General features: G+C 46.5%; 2 protein-coding genes across 2 annotated transcripts in view; both read right to left on the reverse strand.

The window, feature by feature from the left end:
• Nucleotides 1–2,928: 2,928 nt before the first annotated feature.
• On the reverse strand, nt 2,929–11,903 carry LOC115308381 (filaggrin). Its single transcript, XM_040221733.2, has 2 exons — nt 11,829–11,903; nt 2,929–11,656 (listed from the first exon to the last, which is right to left on the reverse strand). The coding sequence occupies exon 2, from the start codon at nt 11,513–11,515 to the stop codon at nt 5,783–5,785; it is 5,733 nt and encodes a 1,910-aa protein (XP_040077667.1). The 5' UTR covers nt 11,516–11,656; nt 11,829–11,903; the 3' UTR covers nt 2,929–5,782.
• Nucleotides 11,904–13,541: 1,638 nt separating this feature from the next.
• LOC8039405 (flotillin-1) overlaps nt 13,542–16,499 on the reverse strand; it is a 31,298-nt gene continuing 28,340 nt past the window's right edge. Inside the window, exon 12 of the mRNA XM_029980775.4 lies at nt 13,542–15,681. Coding sequence (XP_029836635.1) covers nt 15,652–15,681 — 30 coding nt within the window. The 3' untranslated portion in view covers nt 13,542–15,651. The remainder of the gene's footprint in view (nt 15,682–16,499) is intronic.

Raw genomic sequence — 16,499 nt, forward strand, 5'->3', positions numbered from 1 at the left:
TTTGGTTGTTGAAGGAATAAGCCATGCTTTTGGCGTTTGAAACGTGTGCGTTTTAATAGGATAACATATATCTAATCGAAAATGCATCTACGTATATCTTAATTCTCTACATAAAGGAGGAAATTAGTAATGGTAAGCGAAAAGCCGGACTTACCTTACTCGGTTCTGGAACTGAAACCGAGCATAGGGCGGGCGCGCTTTAACCTACCGACCTAAATAGGAGGCGAGCAGGAGAGGAGGAGGGGCATAACCTCCTCTCCGTACCTGCCCCTTCTCCTCCTCAAGAGCTGCGCTCTAATTCGGCATTACAGGGGATTATAAACGTCTTTCAATTTTTTGTGCCATTTTATATCGTTTTTTGGCAAATTTCTGAATGACTCTAAGCCGTGTTTACTTGAAGTGTTTCATAGCATTTTTTTTACATGGAAATATTTTATTGGGATTTTTAACATTCTGTGTACCTTAATTCGTTGTAAATCTTTTATAAAATAAGTTCAGAAAATATTACTATATGTGCACGCTTCGGTGTGAAATTGACGGCCGTGCAAAGCATCATAGTGAAACTTTGGCAATCTCCACAACTCGAGCTTCAAAATATCATGTCTCCGGAAGAGAGCCAGATACAATGTTCACACATAGTTGCATATTCCTTCCAAGAATGTGGCTTTCACATAAATGTTTTACATAAATATGAAAAAAATGACCTGGACCATCATTCTACAATCCGACGTAAAAAAACTCGCGATAAAAAAAAATTAAAGCCGTTTACTACTCCCTGTAACGCCGAATTAGAGCGCAGCTCTTGAGGAGGAGGGGAAGGTACGGAGAGGGGGCTCTGCCCCTTCTCATCTACTGCTCGCCTCCCGTCTAGGGGAAACTTTTCCGCTAAATACAGGAAAAAGAAAAAAAATTCCCCGCTAAATTTAGCGGGAAATTTTTTCGGCTAAATTTAACAGGGAATTTTTTCTGCTAAATTTAGCGGGAAACTTTTTCTGCTAAGTTTAGCGGGGAAAATTTTCCGCTAATATTAGCGGGAATTTTTTTCCGCTAAATTTAGCGGGGAAGTTTTTCCGCTAAACTTAGCGGGGAATTTTTCTGATAAATATAGCGGGGACAATTTTCCACTAAATTTAGCGGGGACAATTTTCCGCAAGATTTAGCGGGAAAATTTTTCCGCTAAATTTAGCGGGGAAAAGTTTCCGCTAACTTTAGCTGGGAAATTTACCCATCATGCACCGCGCGGTTACGCCGACGGCGACGCCGCTCAAGCCGGAAGCAAGCACCTAAGAGCTGCGCTCTAAAAAAAAATGATAATACAATAGGCCCTATAGCCGCAGTCACACTGCTTGATACATTGCACAAAAGACGTGGTGCTCGCTGCCGACATAACAGTTATTTGCAGACACACATCAAGCATATTCGAAGCATGTTTGCTTCATGCACATGTATGCTTTGAACATGTCTGAACCGTTTTTGTGTGACCAATGTGACTGTCATACTAGGAAGAAACATGCTTCCGACTGTCTTTTGTATGATGTATTAGCTGACGAGAGCTTAAGCAGTAATGGAAGCGGCATTATACTCTGTTTCATACTTAGCGTGCAACGCTGTCAAAGCTACTGGCGCGAGCGCGTGGCTTCATCTTTGGTTTTGTTTGCTCGAGAACTCGTGCAAGTGATCAACTAGATCAAGCCCCACGATCGTGCCAGTAGCTTTGACAGCGTTGCACACTAAGTATGAAACAGGGTATAGACCTTTCGTAGCAGGCAAAGTATTAATTTGGAACAGGTACCGACGTTTTTGGAGCATACGCCATTTGTTAACCCGTCACTTGAAAATGAAGCTGTGATTATGTCGCTAAACGAGTTTATATCTGATAATGATTGAGGGTTCCTCTTCGATACTTAAGTATATTACTTATCGTTTGTACTAAGGGGTCTATATCACATGAGCGTATGACGTTTTAGCGAACAGCGGTCTTTTGAGCGAATCTACGTTTCAGCAAATTACTGGGGCACGCGTTAACACCCCGACCCCCGCTCCGTTCACGCCGCCTCGAGGCGGTTCTTTAGAAACAGATCTGGCCCGCCCGTAATCGCTCCTTTGCGGCGGCCGACCATTCGCTAAAGTGTCTTTCAATGAAAACTCGGCGTTCACTAAAACGTCGTTCGACCAAACTACTGCCACCCATCCACAATGGGTATTTAAAAAGTGGATGAAAAATTAGCATGGTGCAACGCTTCAGTTAACATAAAGCCTCTCTCTCCCTCCCTCTTTTACACTTGGTAATTGATTTATACTACAAATATTCCTGTAAAATTTCAGCAAAACTCAACATATCCACTAAATGTCTACCCCCCCCCCCCCCCCCCCCCCTCTCTCTCTCAAGGTTTATGGACACCAAACTCCAGATTCTAATTTCACAAACTGAAGACAGGCTGGCGCGAGCGGCACAAATGCCACGGTACACTTTAGCCACGGCGTGAAGGCATGTGGCAGACAATGATCATGTGATATCAGGAGTAAAAGACCTTGTTTCTGTCTTGTCACAGCAGCCGATATCCCATTATTTTGCATTTTTTCTCGCAACTCTTAGCTAAGGGAGACTGACATTGCCGACATCGTCTGGAAATTCAGACAATGACGGAATCAGCGCTGTTGACGAGCGATCTCTACCCTTTTAAGGTGAAGCACAGGCAATGCTACAAGCCAAGGGGACCAATCGAACCGCATTAAAAGTGCAACATCATGGCATTCGTCATATATCTTTGCGTGCTCTTTCATCAGCTAGACTAAGTGCAGCGAATGCACCTACACTTACACTTTTAGCACCACTTCGCGATAGTACGCGCTCGAGCCTTCAATTGTGCGTTGGCCCAAGAAGAAACGAATAATAGTGGATGAATTATACAGTGGATGGTAGACACTGTCAAATATATATTTATATCATTTCCACTTCCGTCTACTTTTCTAAGCATTAAAATCAACCAATAAAATATCTTTATTTTTTTTTGGCTTTGTTTAAGCCTACCTTGGCTCGTGTGTAGCACAATTTTTAGCAAAAATGGTGCTTTGGCACAAGTAGCAGACATTCATTCATGGCACAATTTAGCGCAAATGGCGCAGCGCTTCGGTCACTGCTTAAGGAGCAAGCCACAATAATCACTAAAATACAGCAAACATAAATATATAAATGATTGATAAAGCACAAAGGGTATACACTTCAGGAATTTTCTTTTGCAACCTTCATTACAGCATGTGTACATGGCCGGTTTAATGCCCCTATATAGCAACCACACTGTCTTCTAATTGCTTGTATGCTTAGGGGCAAACAAATACAGCTTGGATTTTACATCCTCCGACAAAACACACACAAAAAAATAAAAGGTACCAATGAACTGACATGTGTAACCGTTTTTATAGGCACTTTCTTTATGATGAACTAAAGAGGGCACTTTGACCAGTATGGACTGCTATTGAGCACACCAGAAAACTTGCAAAACAGAATGTCTTATACTTGCTTCACGGAAGTGCGACGAGATCTCTTCTGCATCAAAAACAGTCAATACCAATGCCACCAAGGGCATATTCACAAGCAGGAAACTTTATATTAGAAAAGCATTGTATCCCCTTGGTTACCAACGTTAGTGATTGACCCACACGAAAGGATGTCTCAACATTCTCTATACTGCTTACATACTGTGTCTGAAAGTAAATTATTGGTATATACACAGGTTGACTGCAATGGCCAAGACAGTTCATACAGAAGGATAATTGGAAGGCAGAGGAATAAAGAGGTTGGCGAGATAAACAGAAGACCGATGACAAACTAATCTGCATGCCATTGCTATATGATGTCAACATCGACACTGAATGCCATAAAGAGAATAATTGTTGCATCAGCTACTGGCATGAGCCAGTGACATCATCTATACTTTGTTTCACGATAACTTGACGAACTGTGGAGGCTGTTTTCACCGACATAATTTCGTTCACCTTTTTATTGTCGTGAGCTGCCTGGCACGTGCCGAAAGCGATCATTCCAAGGATTTACATGACCCCTCATATGCGTAGAGCATACAAGCATATAAGTCTTACCGCACTGACATCTCCTCAACGGGTTGCGATGTAATCCTTCAAATTAGTAAACTTGTTTGAAAAAGCAACCTAACAACAAAATGGCAGATTGACGTTGTGTGAAAACACCCTATAAGGGTGCCAGAGCAAGGCACGTGATAACAATCCATGGTCCCCGCCACCGGGGCCTCATTACCATCACAGCAACAAAGCCCTCCACGACAAGTAGTAGTTCTAGGCTTTTCTTTTAACAGCAATTGAACTCGCACAATTTCATCTATAATGAGAAGATATGAAGAATAAAGAATAAATAATAAAAATTTTACGAGTTTCAATTATATTTAAACCAAAAAAAGTGACACCGCATCTGTATCCGCTCAATTTTTTTCGCCCTGTAGCGCCATGGCTGTTGACGATCACTGCCATGTAATTGGCTGTTTACACTCAAAACATTGCACTGTGCTCTGGCATTAGCACTCGTCAGATTCGCAGCTAGATTGAGCGCATGGTTGTCTCACGAACTGTTCCTGAAGTGCTTGCTATTCTAGTAGACAGGTATGTTGGTGGGGCAGACATTCATCCGAAGTTGCTTGGTTTTAAAGCAGAAAACTCTTTGCTAGCAGACGACAGCTGGTTCCTCCGGGCCTCGCGCCTAGCATTTAGCGTGGTAACACAAATGCTCCCGTAATGTGGGGTCAAGTGCCTCGCTCTTATTGGGTCGTGGGGCCCTAGCCTCCACAGTTCGCCAAGTTATAGTGAAACAGAGTATAGTGCAGGGGTGGCCAGACTGACATGGGGTTAGAGCCACAGACACAACTACAAAAGTTTAGAGAGCCGCAGGTAAAGAAAAAAAGAAGGGAGGGGGGCTTCTTTTAACAAGAAATGATGTGGAGGGAAGTCCTTTCCAAAGGGGACAAGTATGATTGTTAACTACAACAAATAACACCAGGCAGCAAAACCTCCCTTCAACCGCTAAGCAAAAATCACTGCATGGTTCGCTAGCCAGCCACTGTCCCCGATGCCCGTCATGCGTATACGGTTCGAAATCCTTTCTAGAACAAAAAAGGAAACGGGGTCATGAGCACATCTATGTGTTAAAAAGCCATCCAGCTGTATGTACAGTGTAGCAGTGCAAAGCTGCCAAGACAGTGAGCTTTTTTAAAAATAATTCTAGAACTCTTTTTGTCTTGGGGACAGAGGGGAGGGAAGGGGGGCACGCTTATCAGGGAGCCGTGAGTCGCATTTGGACTCAAGAAGAGCCGCATGCGGCTCGCGAGCCACAGTTCGGCCACCCCTGATCTGGTGTCTCATTGGTGTGAGCACATGCACAGATCAAACACCAAATTAAGACACAGGCTTGCTCCAGCAGCTTTGCTCTCCAAGAATGAAACAGAGTGGAATTGGTGTTTACCAAACTCGCCCAAAACAAATTTCTTTCACACCTTCGTAATCACACGCACTAAAGGGTGCATGTGATTACGAAGATGTTCTGTGCATCACTGAGAAAGCACCCTACATGCCAAGTGGGGGATTATGATGATCATAAATCAAGTTTTTCTTTTTTTCGAGCAGAAATGAGGTGACATCTGGCTACACCGTTGCCTGGCTTCTCCGGTGTCCTTCCGAGAAATCACTGAGGGACATACACAAAGTGAACACCACACGGAATAGCAAGTTTCCGTACGACACCAACCACACGAGGCACTTACAACGCAGAACTGTCCTCGCTGAAGTAGTCGAGCTCCACATCCAAATCGGCAAGACGGTCTTCCTTCTCTTTCACAGTCCGCAAATGACGTTCCAGCTCGTTTAAGTTACCCAATAAGTTCTTCACCACCCCATGAGACTTCTGCTTCGCTTTGGGCGTCGATGAGGTGTAAGGCGCACTGGTCTGCTTCTCGATGGCGTGCACTATCTCCTCCGCCGCCCGGAACGGCGACGACGTTGCACTGCACAGGCTGACCACTGGAGAGTTCTTCCAGGGGCTCCCGCAAAACGATCCGAGCTGAGGGGTCCTCATGCCGGCTACCATCAGGCTGTCTTCCGCAGCCTCCCGGGGGTCTTTCCGAAACAGAAAATCGGAGATCATCCTCTTCGGCGACGGGACCAAAGACTCGTAGATGTCGTCGCTCGGAGCCGCTGCAGCCGCCAGTGCCTCGGCCACCTTTCGCAGTTGCCTCTTGCGCTTAAGGGTTCCTTTTCCCGCTGTGACGGCTGCAGTGGCCAAGGACGGCTCAATCTTGCGTAGGAAAGGCGCTGGCTTTCGCCGCGCCGCTGCCTTGGTCCTCTTGCTAGCCGTCGACGTGGTTAACAGGATCCCCGCAGATGAGCTTCTATCTCCAACAGTCTTATGTTGCGCCTTCGGACCGGTGATAGAGCTACATCTCTCGGTAGCCTGATTTACCGACGGCGGTTTTTCATTCCTTTCCTTCGAGGCTCTCAATCTTCTCTGGTTGACTGGTGTGGCTGCATTTTCCCGACGCGAAACTGAGTATAGTTTATTTGAATCAGTTCTAGAGTTCGGCTTTTTCGCGGGTTGCGCAAACTTTCCTTGTGAAGTCTTCTTGCCTCTCAGTTTTGCTGCAATGAGCACCCTGACCTTTCGTTGAATTGGGCCTTTGGTTTTGCCGGCCGTTTGGGATTGCTTCTTCGAACGAGTAATTGTTCCACCCATCTCAAGCACACTTTTTGCCGTGTTTTTTGAAGCCGTTTGCGTTCGCTGTTTCTGTGCGGTTCCCTGGTCTCGCTTCTGCAGTGCTGCAGCTTTCTTTCTACGCTCTGTAGTGCATTTTCTCCTTGGCCTGGAAGCAGAACTTACCTGTTCGCTCGCCCCGTTTGCCCCTAAACATTGCCTCATCTTCGGTTTCCAGGGTGTTTGTTTTTCTTGAGGTGCTCCAACCACACTTTTCCCCACTTTCGCAGGTGATGTTCCAGCTGCAAGATCCATTTTGTGCTGCTTATTTGGACCATCAGAATGTTTAGGTTGGCTCACCACCTTCAAAGCTGCTTCCTTCTCTTTTTCCACTCGCAAGTCGGCTGATTTGCCTGCAGCACTGGAACTTCCAGCCTTCTTCTTTGTTTCTTTCTGCTGGTTCGCAGCTGTTAGCCAACTCCCTTCTGCCTTCTCAGGCAGAGTGCCGCTTGTTCCAGATACTAAATCTCTCTTCTTGGGGACCCTCTCACTGGAACGAGTTCTGGTTTCTTCCTGCAGGTGTGTGAAACGATTGCTGCTATTTACAGCACTTGGCGAGCTGAATGAAAGCTCTTTTGTGACCGTAGTGTGCTTACCAGAAGTGCTCCTTTTCTCGGCCAGTGTGTTCTTTTGCCTGGTGCCCCTTTTGGTCTTGGCGTCTTGAGTCGCGCTAGAGCTCGTCTGCATTTGGACTCTGGATCTGGCGTTCCTTGTCACAATCTTCTTGGAATCGCCCTTTGAGTTAGCATTCTGACCCATCGTTTTTACTGGGCTAGAGTGGTTTCCAGCAGCACTTGAATTTGGTATGGATTGCAACTGTCCTCTTTCAATGGTGCTTCTGGATCGGGATGGCATGGTGGCTATGAGTTGGGCTTTTCCAAGTTCTTTCGATGTGGTTCGTCTAGGTTTGTGCGGGGCAGCGCACTCACTTCGCTTAGGTGTTTTGTTTAGCTCAGTTTCTTTGTTAGTATCACTAACACAACGGACTTGGTTTGCTGTGTGCTCCCTCTTGGCAACTTTATTTTTGGCGATCAGGGTAGGGGTTCTTCGCCTAGACTGTTTGATTTCTCCATCCTTCAAAGTATGTAACGAACCATGCGATGACATGCTTTCGCTTCTGGCCTTGATTAGCTGACCTCTGGTGAGACGACCTTGCGCTACTTCCATCTCCTCAGTTCCATCTTGCGGTGCATGCTTTTCGTGCACAGCGGGTTGCGCTTGCAACTTCCGTTGGTCGGTCGGCACAGTGCGCGATTTTGTGGCGGTTGCCGGTGCCTGCCTTGTGCTGCTGCGACGTCCTTTCGAGAAAATAGTTTTGCTGACCACATTGACTGGTCGTGCAAACGTTTTGCTCAAAGTGACCTTTTTGCTAGGTCGCACATCGAGTTTCTTTTGAGACTGTTCTAAATGATTGTCATTGTGTACCGGACCAGAAAGGAAAGGTGAAGGTGTTCTGCCAGTTGCTACGACAGAACTTCTAGCAGCACGCACTCCCTTGACTGGTATGGCAGTCCGCTGCCGCAATCGGTTTCTCGCCGGAAGGTTCTCCGTTTGAGATTGAGTGGAAGCTTTTTTCTTCAAGTGTCCTGAACCATCACTGCCAACTTCAGATAGGCTCAAAGAGCCCCGGAGAGATTTGTCATCGTACTTAGCCCTAACGGGGCCACCACTAGTCATGCACTTCCTTCCTGCTTTCGTGAAGTCAGTCTTAGGTTGCACTGGTCTCGGTTCAGGGCCCGGGGAGTGAACTCGCAGACCACCTTCGTCTCCCTCAGACTCCAACTCTGATGTTACTAATTCTTCGGTGGAGGAACGGCTCCTGCCCTTTGCGTTTTTTTTTCTGGCCCTTGTAATCACCTTCAGCTCAGCAGAGTTCTCCTGGAGACCTCGCTGTTCACCGAGGACCGCTTTAGACTGAGCAACCTTGTCTTTCCGAGAGTAGTTGAGTTTACGGCTGCTGTCCGTGGTACCGGAGATGAGAGCTGGAGGGGTGGCTTCTCTTCCCACTGCAGATGAACCCCTGGGCCTGCTCCTTACTAGAACGACAACAGTCTGTGGTTGCTTCCTTGCTGTGAAGTTGTTGTCCCTTTCAGTCCTAAGCGAGCTTCTTCTGGTCACAGGATTTTCTTTATCTTGCGTGGCGCCAATCCTAGATTTCAACGGTCGTTGCTTGGAGGTCAACGACTTGGCTCTTGGGTCCCTTGAACTCCGACAGGTTTCTGGCTCTGTTGTTAGACCCTCCTCGATACTGTGACCGCTGCTGCTGCTTGGGTGCCGTTTTCTTTTGATTGACATCATCTTCGTCAGCCTCATCGAGTGGGCACGGCTTTCCTTAGGACCTGTATGTGTGCTGGAAACGCCCCTCGTAGAACGTTGAACAATGCCACTCTTCCAATTGTTGCCAGAACTGTCGCCACTCTCTTGCGAGTTGCTAGAGTGGTCATGCGAAGACTCTCCATGTTTACCAGCCAAAAGAGGACTTCTGGACCTAGCCTTTTTGTCTGCTCCTACGACAAAAGCCTGCAGTTTCGTTTGCTTTCTTGCTGCAGGCTGCCGTGATTGAGGCTTTGTCACATCTTTGATTTGGAAGAATGGAACATCATCACCACTGCCTTCCAAAGACGTGGTAGCATCATGGGAAATCTCGTCCTCTCCTTTAATTCGGGAGATCTTGTTTTCTGGCTTGCGACTTCTTACTTGTGAGTGAACATTTCCTGTTCTCGGTAGCTTGCCTTCTACAAAAATCTTGGGCACCTCCGACTCCAAGTCTAGTGTAGTCTGCTCTTCACTTCTGTCGCTGTCTCTCATACGCTGTTCTTTTGTGTCAATATCTTGCCTCCTTGCCAGTCTAGCTGGCTGAGCACGGCACCTTCTAGGGCATGTGTTTTTGTTGCGACTGCACCTCCTAACACAATCATTTTCTTTAGAAACTTCGAGGTCGTCACTGCTCTCGTCCAACAAAGACGAAGAACCAGACAGAGCTGCATTTTTTTTCTTTGCTCCAACATGCATGCTCCTGGCCACTTGACTCTTTCCAGCTTGCAAAGTAATAAAATCACTGGATCGTCCTCTTCGCAGTGGGCTCCCAGACTTTCTCTGCTCGTTTCCAGAACTGCACTCGGATTCTTCCCATTTCGACCGTTGTGACTGCACTGGCAACCACCCTTCAGAGCTGTCACTGCTTGCTGACTCCTGCTCTGACAGCACCTTTGTACTCTTTCTTGCTAGTCGGATGCGACACCCATTAACAGACAGCCGTTTACTGGGAATGTCTGCCTTGCTGGATTGAGACATTGCATTCCTCTGCAAGTGACTGGGTTCGTCGTCACTGTCGTCAGGTGAATCCGATGAATACTGTGAGTAAAGTATGCTTTCTCTCCTGGCTTGAAGGGATTTGCGTCTGTCAGCGTAACCACCATGCGGTTCAGCAGGACTTCTTGTCTGCAAGTTCTTCGCGCCAGACCGGAGTGATTCGGAATCTTTTGGCTGTGTTGCTGCTTCAGACTTTCGACTGCCGCTATTGCTGCTCTCATGCTTCCTTTTTGAACCCAAAGTCTTGCTCATTTTGGTCATGTGTTGAGAGCCCTCTCGGTTTGTAGAAAGGGGCCCTTTAACAGATTGTGCCGTGTCTTTTTCTTGCGAACATTCCGAATCCCTGACACTGCTTCTCGAGCTGCGCCGTGGTGAACCTTCCCTTCTGGTTGCTGCCGCTTTAGAATTTGTGAGGCGATGACACCTCTTTCTCCTGTCGTTAAACAAGGGACGAGCGTGCTGCTTTTGCTTAACGCTCCTAAGCTGGGTTCTCCTGTCTCTTGAATTAGTCAGCGATTCTGTGTCTTCCATTGATGTGACAGAGCTGGATTCTTCCCAACTGCTGCTGCTTTTCTGCTCCACTATTTTCAAATTTCTAGATATGTTCTTGACCCCCGATGAATGAGGTACCTGCTTTTTCGTAGCTCCGAGCCTTCTTTCTAGGGCAGGTTTTCGTTTGGTTCGGCTTGTGTCGTTCTTTTGCTGACGTTTGAATTTGCCGTCGTCCCTATCCGACAGCTCCTCTCCTGTCGCTGGTCTCCTGGGATGCGCCTGCCCACTTGCTCTTGCTCGAATGTTGTCTGACTTGCTTCTTGAACTTTGAAGCCTGAGGCGTTGAAGTCTGCGGCCGCTGCTCGTTCCCCCGTTCACGTTGCGCTTTGCCCTTGTAGACATCCTGCTGGATGGCCTGTTACTGATCTCTGTAGATGTGGAGGATGTACTATCAGAGGTGAACTCCTCCCACTCACTGCTGCTCTCATGCGACGTCAACTCCGTGCCCGTCTCGGACGGAGGGCGGTATGAGGAATCATCGCCTTCGGAAGCACCGCTAGGGTGCACGTCTTCTCTGGCAGCGAGCGCGGTACCCGCGCCATTCCGTCGCCCTCGTACGGCGTCTGATTTAGTTGTGAGGATGTCATCCATAAATGTGTGCTTAGGCTTGCGCAGCTTTTGTATCTTCGTTTGCGGCTCATGCTCGTCGCTAAGCGACTCGGACTCGGAGAAATCGGGGAGTCTAGGCGCCACCACTGCTGCCGTGCTCTTCAGAGGGGTCGACGTTTTGATCCCCGGAAAGTAGATTAAGCACTCCTCCAATCTTCTGAGGACTACACTGAGTTCTCTCTTGGTAGGGGAGCGAGCCACGGATGTCCGTTCGAGCCCACTAACTTGCTGTGCGTGCTTGGTGGCAGCTTTTGGTTTTCGTTTTGCCCCCATGACTGGCGGCGGATTAGAACGAAAATCCGCTTTGACGCCTTGAGTTTCTTCGAGAATGGCAGGTGTTTATGCACGAAAAACATTCAACATTTTGCGCTGTTGTTCGGACTGGAAGCGGGCTCGACAGACCGGTAGTTCCGACTGCAAATAAAAAGAGCGCCATCGCTACGGCACGAGATATACGTGGAACGCGAGGAACGAATTTAAAATTACACATGTTTGACAGAGGCCTGTTTCGTTGGGACCAAATTATGAGAAATAAAAATATATCCGTCAACTAATACCTAAACGAATGAACGTTATTCTTTCTTACCTGATATTGTCATGTCTTTGATCTGCGATTAACGTTCGCCACATACATAACAATCAAACTTCTTTTTCTTTTTTCAGAATGGATAGATGGGTGAATGGTAATGCATACCGTTTGTAACGGGCGGCAGCTTGCGCCACCTAGCCGAACCCTTCGTCATCCTTTCTTTTTTTTGTTCTAACACAACCCCCCCCCTCCCCCCTTTTTAAAGTGTGTCTGTTGCTTATTTTTATCTGCACTGTTACCCCTCCCCACATCTTTTCCAGCAATCTTCCAATCTCCTCTTAGCGCAATTCTTTCCCTGTCCAGTCGTCCATCGCAAATGTCAAAAAATAAATTTTGCGCAAAGAAAAAAAAAAAAGAGAGAGAGAAAATGTTTAGAGCAAAATTGACGGCGAGATATTTATCTAAAATTCTGTGCGGCAAAGTTCGTGACATCACGGAATGGTAATTTGCTCGATGGGCTCAATGAGCTGGTAATTAGGGGTGTAGCGAACCGGCCGCGGTTCGAGTTCGACCAGGTTCGACTTTTTCGAACTTTTAGTAGAAAGTTCGTCGAACCTTGTATTGAGGTTCGACTCGTGTGCGCATGCGCGACAGGCTGGCCAGTTGGCTTCGGATTGGATGGTAATGGCTAAGAGATGAATTAAGTGCAGCGCTGATCGGCTATTTCAGTGAATACAGTACTAAAATTTAAGTTATTAACCTCTTCAGTGAATAGAATTAGTTTCTTTTAATTGCAGTTGTTCACACAATAAAACAACCTTTTGCATAAAAAAAGAAATTCTCCAAACTTAGACATGCCTGTATCAAGGTCTGGCCACACTGTCCACAAAGTCGAACCGGTCGAAACTGGTGAAAAGTTCGAAGGTTCGTCGAACCGGTTTGACCCAGTCGAACCCCGAAAGTTCGACCAAAAAATCTGGTTCGACAAAAGTTCGCGACACCCCTACTGGTAATTCGCTCTTTCCACCTCTACGTGAAGGCGAAACCGACTCTATGGAAGCCGATGATTGAGAGCATCGAGCCGATCCACCTCTCCTAAATGCCGAGAAGACAAGTGAAAAGGAGGCGACTACCGACTAAACCGCGTCCGTCAATATTGCTCTCAAAAAAAAAAAAAATTTTTTTTTCGCGTAAAATTAGTTTTTTGACATGTATCCCAACCAATTAAAAAAAAAAAAAACTTTTTTTTTTTAGGGAGCCTTTAAAGAAATTTAGGAATCCAGAAGCATTGAAAACTTAACACCTGAAATAATTGACTCAAGCGCAACCCGCATTCCCACTAAACTCTACAGATCACCCACACCAGGTCACGCTGTCTCACATCCTCGGAATCTTAGTATTAACATCTACTGAACCCAAGTGCTAAAGGAGACAACCCTACCACATCAAAGAGTTCTGCTAAAGGGGTGTCCAAACAGGACACTACAAAGCGCACAACTCCGACAAACCGTGAAAATTGAAGCGGACGCGCCCGCTTCAATTTTCACGATTTGTCGGAGTCGTGCGTTTTGTAGTGTCCTGTTTGGACACCCCTTTACACCGCTGGAAGTAGCTTAAAGTCTAGATATTGGTTATTCCCGAAATCAAATGCTTTACCTAGAAAAAAGAAAAGCTTTCTTTACAGGGTACACGGAAACCCAACTGAACTAAAATTGAACCATTCTTTTCGTGCAGTTCTTGGCGTAACATAGCAGAGAAAAGGACCACAAGTCTTTTGTAAATGTTTATTTCACACAAGACACAGCACCAGCTTGAAATAATAAGCATGGGAAAAGAGGAAAAAAAAACAGTCAGATATACACACAGACTGACCTAAAAGCTATTGCTACCATACACATTGAAGCCTCCTCTACTATAGGTTTGGACGTGCTGCTTGCGCACGTTCTGCGCTTTCAGCAAACCACCAACCGAACAGTGCGTACAGAGAAAGCCGAGTTCCGTCTCGCCCGCACGAAGCATAAAAAATACTTTTAGAAGAAGGCGCGGGGAGACTGCCCCCTGTCGGTACTTATCGGCATCCAGATTCTCTCGCTCGCAGCAGACCTCGTTAATTGTGAAAAAGGATGGGCGGTTTTTTTTTCGGCCTAGCTTCGCGCAAGAGATTGCCTAGCAGAAAACGGCAACTCTAGGAAAACTGTCTCTACCCAAGGACTATGCACACAGACAGCAATTTGCTGGGACGCTCCCACAACGCGGCCATGAGTCAGGATACACGTGTACTTCGATAACGGCAGTGGTAACGTCGGAGGTTTGCTTGGAATTTCAATACTGCTGCCGCGGCACACTTGGAACCACTCTGGTGACCTTCAGCGGCACATTCCTTTCTAAATGCGTGGCAACCGTATGCCAAACGGCTCTGACCCATCGCCGTTTTAAGTTCCTGACCCAAAATCGTTCCAAGCTCCCATACATACGACAACTCTTCACTTTTGCAACACCCAATGAACACATGCAGAGTCTCTGGATGAGGAAAGGAGAAAGTTCTACAACACCATTTTTTTTCCCGTACAACTGCCCAGTTCTGCAGACTAGTCAAATTACTTGGCGATGTTGGCATGCAGTGCAACGCTCATCCACCGACCACGTGTCACAAGACATCCAGACAACTATCTCGCAAAAGCTGCTTTGCATTTTAACGTAGCGTACTGCGGCAACGGGCGGTGCTTGTTTACACGAGATTTGCTCCAGCGTTTGCATTTGCAACGGGCCTCTTGTCCTAAGAGCTCCTCCTCTTGTAGTTATGGATGGCATCCAGAAATTGAGCAGGCAAGGCAGCATTCGCAACACCCACTGGTGATCCCCAATACTCGAGGGAACATTCGGGGCATCCATGCGGGTGCACAATCAGAACCGCAGCCACGTCGACAACCCCCATCACACTAGAATTGCGGGAGTCGATGGGTGGAAACTAAGGTTGTTGGAGTTGCCCGGGTCGACAAGCAGAAGTTCGCAGCCACACAGGGATGCAAACTCTCAGAAAGCTAGGTAAGCAAGACAAAAATTCCTTTATTAAAGGTGATCCCCCCCCCTAAAAAAAAGTGAGTTTTAAACTCCAGCATGCTTGAAAGAGGAAAACAAGCACACCCAACTTGACGTCAGACGCAACACATCAAATGAAATTTGTGGCCTATGTACAGCAAAATATGGTGCATACTCGGTATTCACTGCATTGAAGTGACACTCAAGCTGGAGGAAGACAAAAAACTGAGAAGGGAAAGCACGGCATGCTGTTTCACCAACCGGCAGATCAGCACAACGGCCTCTAAATGGGCACGACCAAACTTGTGCAGTTGACATGCAGACACAAAAACAAAAAAGAAAGGCCCGCAAAGCAACAGTGCGAAACTTGACACTTTGAAAAGCAGGAACGGCTCACTTCAGAAGCCGTGTGAGCTCCTCCCCGGAGCTGGCAGGTAAATCTGGCATTTGAAGCCCGAGTGTACGCTCGTACAAATCCTCAGCCTAAAGAGTAGCATGCGTATGTATAATATAATAATATATAATGCTCTGACTAATTATATGTACATGATTAGCGCTGCTTCTTGCACGTCTTGTGTAGCCCTCAACAGAGACAAAAGTAACGAAGGGACGACTTTTTAAAACTATGTACGGAACGTACACAAGCCTTTCACGCAGGAGAGAAAGAAACCGGCAGCACTCTACTGGACGGGAAACTCCCGACACAAAGAAGGTCTGAATGTTCCTCGAGCAAGCACGCCAAAGCGAAGCGTGTGTCGGTTAAACAAGGGTTGGAGCACGGAGCTTTTCAAGGGAGGGCATTCTTTTTGACTGGGACCGTTGCAAAGCTCCTGCTGTCGGTTCACATGGCCGCCTGGGCTGTCTTGGTGTTCTGCACAAGTGACAAGGGGCACACATCAACCGTCAGTGTTTCGCGAATTCAGGGCAATTCGCAGGAAACCCCAAGTTTTGCTCTTTTGCTCAAATGTCTGCAATTTGCACTCTTTTTTCCTTGGAAAAATAATGCACTTCAACATTCACACTTACGAACACGCTACGGGTGCTATAACCATATTTTCCTCCGCATCCAATGTATGGGCCGAAGAGAAAAATTTTGGTCGAAGAAATTAAGTTTCATTTTGGTGCTTGGCTCACACTCTACACAGCAAAGACTCATACCATTACTGCTTTATTAGCTCATACCTGTATCAGACAAAAATCATTATCATATCAGTTAAGCACAAAATTCTTGTTACAATAAACAATCTTGACAATCTTGAAAAAAAAAAAAAATCCTCGTATAGTTTGCATTCATAGGTAGTCTGCTCTGCCTAAAATTTCAACTTATATACAATAAACACAACTCGGGTAAAAAAGTAGAAAACAACAAACACCAAAAGGCTTGGTAAACATCGCATTTACTGTTTCCCCTTGTGCCCGTAATTTTTGTTTTCTCAAGCCATACGTATGCAATCTTCAGTCGCCCTTCTACTGGTAATCTCTAAGCATAGCGAGAATGTGTCAGCATTGCTGCAAGTCATCGTACGCTGAGCGCTTTCAGATATTACTAACATGTTTTTCTCCTCTGGTTTGGGAATACTACCACTGAAAGACTACTTAATATTGTAGAAAAATGATTTCCCTCTTGTAAAGACAGCGGATCACAAAATGCATTTTGTTTTGTTTTGCTTCGCTGCCATCTCGCTTGAC

This window comes from Ixodes scapularis, unplaced genomic scaffold (genome assembly GCF_016920785.2).
Source record: "Ixodes scapularis isolate PalLabHiFi unplaced genomic scaffold, ASM1692078v2 PGA_scaffold3__209_contigs__length_174095766, whole genome shotgun sequence".
NCBI classification, from domain to species: domain Eukaryota; kingdom Metazoa; phylum Arthropoda; class Arachnida; order Ixodida; family Ixodidae; genus Ixodes; species Ixodes scapularis.